We start from the raw sequence: 3592 nt of genomic DNA, 5'->3' as shown, positions 1-3592 counted from the left end.
ACTCACTCCCAACAACACTGTTTTGGTAAAGATTTGTTTATTGAGATATGTAGCTGTGTCAAGTAGAAGCCATCTGTGTCAGAACTGATTGGGTTTGTCCCCAGCCCGATATTATACCTGATTCAAACAGCACACACACACCCCAGTGACCCATCCGATCATACCGTTTCTCAACCCCACCTGCCTCACAGGGTGTCTGTTGTGGGGAGGGGAAGGGAAAGGAGTTTGTAAGCCGCTCTGAGACACCTTTGGGTAGTGAAGGGGCGGGGTATAAATCCAATCTCTTCTTCTTCTTCTTCTTCTTTGACCTTCAATCTTTCCCAGACAGTAATAAGGAAGGCCGAGCGCCGAAGAATAGATGCTTTCGAATTATGGTGCTGGAGAAGACTCTTGAGAGTCCCCTGGACTGCAAGGAGATCAAATCAGTCAATCCTTAAAGAAATCAACCCTGACTGTTCCCTGGAAGGACAGATACTGAAGCTGAAGCTCAAATACTTTAGCCACCAAATGAGAAGGGAGCCCTCACTCTTGTACTATATATTTACTAGATGTTTGCTCCTCAGGAGGCCTGATGGGTCATGTGAATAGAGAGGGGGGAGAGTTTTCAGTTCTCCCCCACACACACACGCACACACCTTAAATGCTGTTTCTGGAGGACTGGTTTTCTCAAAAGCAGGCAGCCTGGTTTAAAATAGAGAGACCAACTTTTTGTCTCCCCGGGAGTAGATCTGAATTTACTGTCCCGTTATCCCGCATTTTCCAAATGCACTTTTTCTGCGATTCCCCCCCCCCTTCGGATCTGAACTTAAGGGCAGGGCCAGATGTTGGGCTGGGTACTAAAGGTGGTGCTGCTGCTGCTGCTGGAGGAGCAGGGATCTGCTGCTCTGTAACATGGGCCAGGTGGCGAATAAGTCCTGGAGCATGACTCTTTCCTCTGCCTGTGGAGCCACGCCCACTTCCCAGCCTCCTACGCCAAGCCCCACTACGCTCTTCTAGAAGTAAAATAACATCATTTCCCCCTTCATGTCTCTACTAATTCTTATTCTTTGTCCATTTCACACAGAACCACTTCCAGTTTTCTGTAGATAAATATCATTCAACAACAATTAAAAGCCAAAAAGCAGCAGCTTTCAAACACTTAAGGCCTGTTGGAACAAGATCGATAGTAACATCCCTACCAGAGGCAGGTTCAACAGACAAGGTGGGGAGGGTTGGATAAAAGACCACCGCAGGTGACGGAGGCCCCGGCCCTTGAGCAAAGCTGTGCGTGCCTCACTCCTCGGTCTGGACAGAGCCTCTTTGGCAGCATTTGGGTCACTGATAAAGCAGCCTCATTTTCATCAAAAATGGCACTTTCACATTTTCATACTGACCGAAGATGGCTGGGACATTGTTGAAAATGCTGAGTTTGTTGTGCTCTTCTTCCCTTCTCAAGGTACTAGTTGTGTGGGATGAATCCATTGAGAAAGTGAGAAACTACAGAATATTTCCACAGGTTAGTAGCAGAGCAGTGAGTACAGAGGGAACAGTATGGATTATTTGTATAATAGGATATGCAGCTGTCTTTTTTACCCCTCCCCCCCAGCTGTGAGCTAGAGCTTGGTTTGAATGTATAACTGCCTAAGTCTGTCTGTGATTGGTTTGAATGTATAACTGCCTAAGTCTGAACATTTGAAGAGGGAGATGTGGCATTCTGACCGTAACGTCAACAAAAGTGAGGTGTGTTAATGTGTAGCTGGAGCCATAGAAGTGGTCTGTCCCGTTTGAGATGGTTGGAGTGGTCTCAGCATTTCTGATTTTAGTGCCGTGAGATTTTCCTGAGGTAGTCGCTAATCTCCGATGTCCATTTCAATCTTGCAGCAGGACTCAAAGTTTTACCTGGAGTCAGATGTGCAATTCCTAAGTCTCGGAAGTCTGGTTGAGCACTACTCCTGCCACGTCTTGCCTGGCCACGACAATCTGATGCTCCGGTTTCCTTATGGCTATTCTGGGCCAAGGTGACGTTCATTATCTGCTCTGCAATGTCAACATGCAGGGGAATACGGAATCAGACGTGTTTTCAGGCCCCATAAACTGACCACGGATTCCAATAATGGACTTTATTTTTCTGTCCTTTCACATGGCCTCTGGGGCAGTTTCTGATTATGGTTCTCCTACAGACTGTGGATTTACTGAAGAAATCACCTGGTACCCTTCTTCAGACTGGATTGCTGGATATCATGTATTTAATAGATCAGGTCACATTGCCAGAAGAGGACTGATACAGTTTGGTGCAATGGAAACTTTGCAAACCTGGCTCTTCAGCAGAACTGCTGCTTCTGCTTCTCTAAGCATGTGGTATGAGGCTGAATGGTAGAGGAAAATTTCCGATAGCAAGGTGCTAGCTAGAGATGTTTTCCTGACTTGTTTGACACTGATGCTTGACAAGGTATTGAAGCAGTTGATAATGATTTAGTTATAAATATATTCAAAATTACAAAAGAAGAAACGGATTGGAAAAAGAACCAAATCTCCTTGTAATGTTGCTCACAGTTACTCATTAGTATGGCATGCCCTGATTTCCTCCAGAAATGGATACTTTTGCTGTCTCCAGTCTTTATTACCAAAGGTGTGCTGCAGGCAGCACATTTCTAGCCAGGTTCTGATGGACCCTTTATATTGTCTTTCTAAGATGAGCTACTAGAAATGTTTGATTCATGTTTTTCACAATTGGGTTTCTTTGTAAAACTTTATTAACGTAAATTTATATTAAGAGGTTTTAAAATTCAGGACTTGGATTAAAACTTCTGTTGGATATTATATATTTTATCTGGCCCAAGATCCAAACCATCAGTTCATTAAGAATCTCTTGTTGTTGTCGTTCAGTCACACAGTCGAGTCCGACTCTTCATGACCCCATGGACCACATCACACTGGGCCCTCCTGTCTTCTGTTGTGCTCCGGAGTTTGCTTAATTTCACGTTTGTTGCCTTGATAACACTGTATAACCATCTCATCCTTTGCCGTACAGCCAGTTTGGTGTAGTGGTTGAGTGCGCGGACGCTAATCTGGGAGAACCAGGTTTGATTCCCCACTCCTCCACTTGCACCTGCTGATGTGACCTTGGGTCAGTCACAAGCTCTGGCAAAGCTGTCCTTGAAAAAGAGCAGTTTCTGTCAAAGCTCTCTCAACCCCACCTGCCTCACAGGGTGTCTGTTGTGGGGAGGGGAAGGGAAAGGAGTTTGTAAGCCGCTCTGAGACACCTTTGGGTAGTGAAGGGGCGGGGTATAAATCCAATCTCTTCTTCTTCTTCTTCTTCTTTGACCTTCAATCTTTCCCAGACAGTAATAAGGAAGGCCGAGCGCCGAAGAATAGATGCTTTCGAATTATGGTGCTGGAGAAGACTCTTGAGAGTCCCCTGGACTGCAAGGAGATCAAATCAGTCAATCCTTAAAGAAATCAACCCTGACTGTTCCCTGGAAGGACAGATACTGAAGCTGAAGCTCAAATACTTTAGCCACCAAATGAGAAGGGAGCCCTCACTCTTGTACTATATATTTACTAGATGTTTGCTCCTCAGGAGGCCTGATGGGTCATGTGAATAGAGAGGGGG

At 45.4% G+C, this 3592-nt stretch overlaps 1 protein-coding gene across 3 annotated transcripts in view; it reads left to right on the top strand.

Moving 5' to 3' along the window:
• SH3BP2 (SH3-domain binding protein 2) overlaps window positions 1–2347 on the top strand; it is a 57086-nt gene extending 54739 nt beyond the window's left edge. For 2 of the 3 annotated variants that reach the window (XM_015420650.1, XM_015420649.1), the window contains 2 exons: window positions 1436–1495; window positions 1861–2347. In XM_015420650.1, coding sequence (XP_015276136.1) covers window positions 1436–1495; window positions 1861–2001 — 201 coding nt within the window. In that variant the 3' untranslated portion in view covers window positions 2002–2347. The remainder of the gene's footprint in view (window positions 1–1435; window positions 1496–1860) is intronic. The other variant, XM_015420651.1, reaches the window with a different exon arrangement.
• Window positions 2348–3592: the final 1245 nt, after the last annotated feature.

This window comes from Gekko japonicus, unplaced genomic scaffold (genome assembly GCF_001447785.1).
Source record: "Gekko japonicus isolate JY-2015 unplaced genomic scaffold, Gekko_japonicus_V1.1 scaffold1162, whole genome shotgun sequence".
Lineage (NCBI taxonomy): Eukaryota > Metazoa > Chordata > Lepidosauria > Squamata > Gekkonidae > Gekko > Gekko japonicus.
Note: the sequence above shows the minus strand (reverse complement) of the source record. Positions and strands in the feature narration are given on the sequence as shown.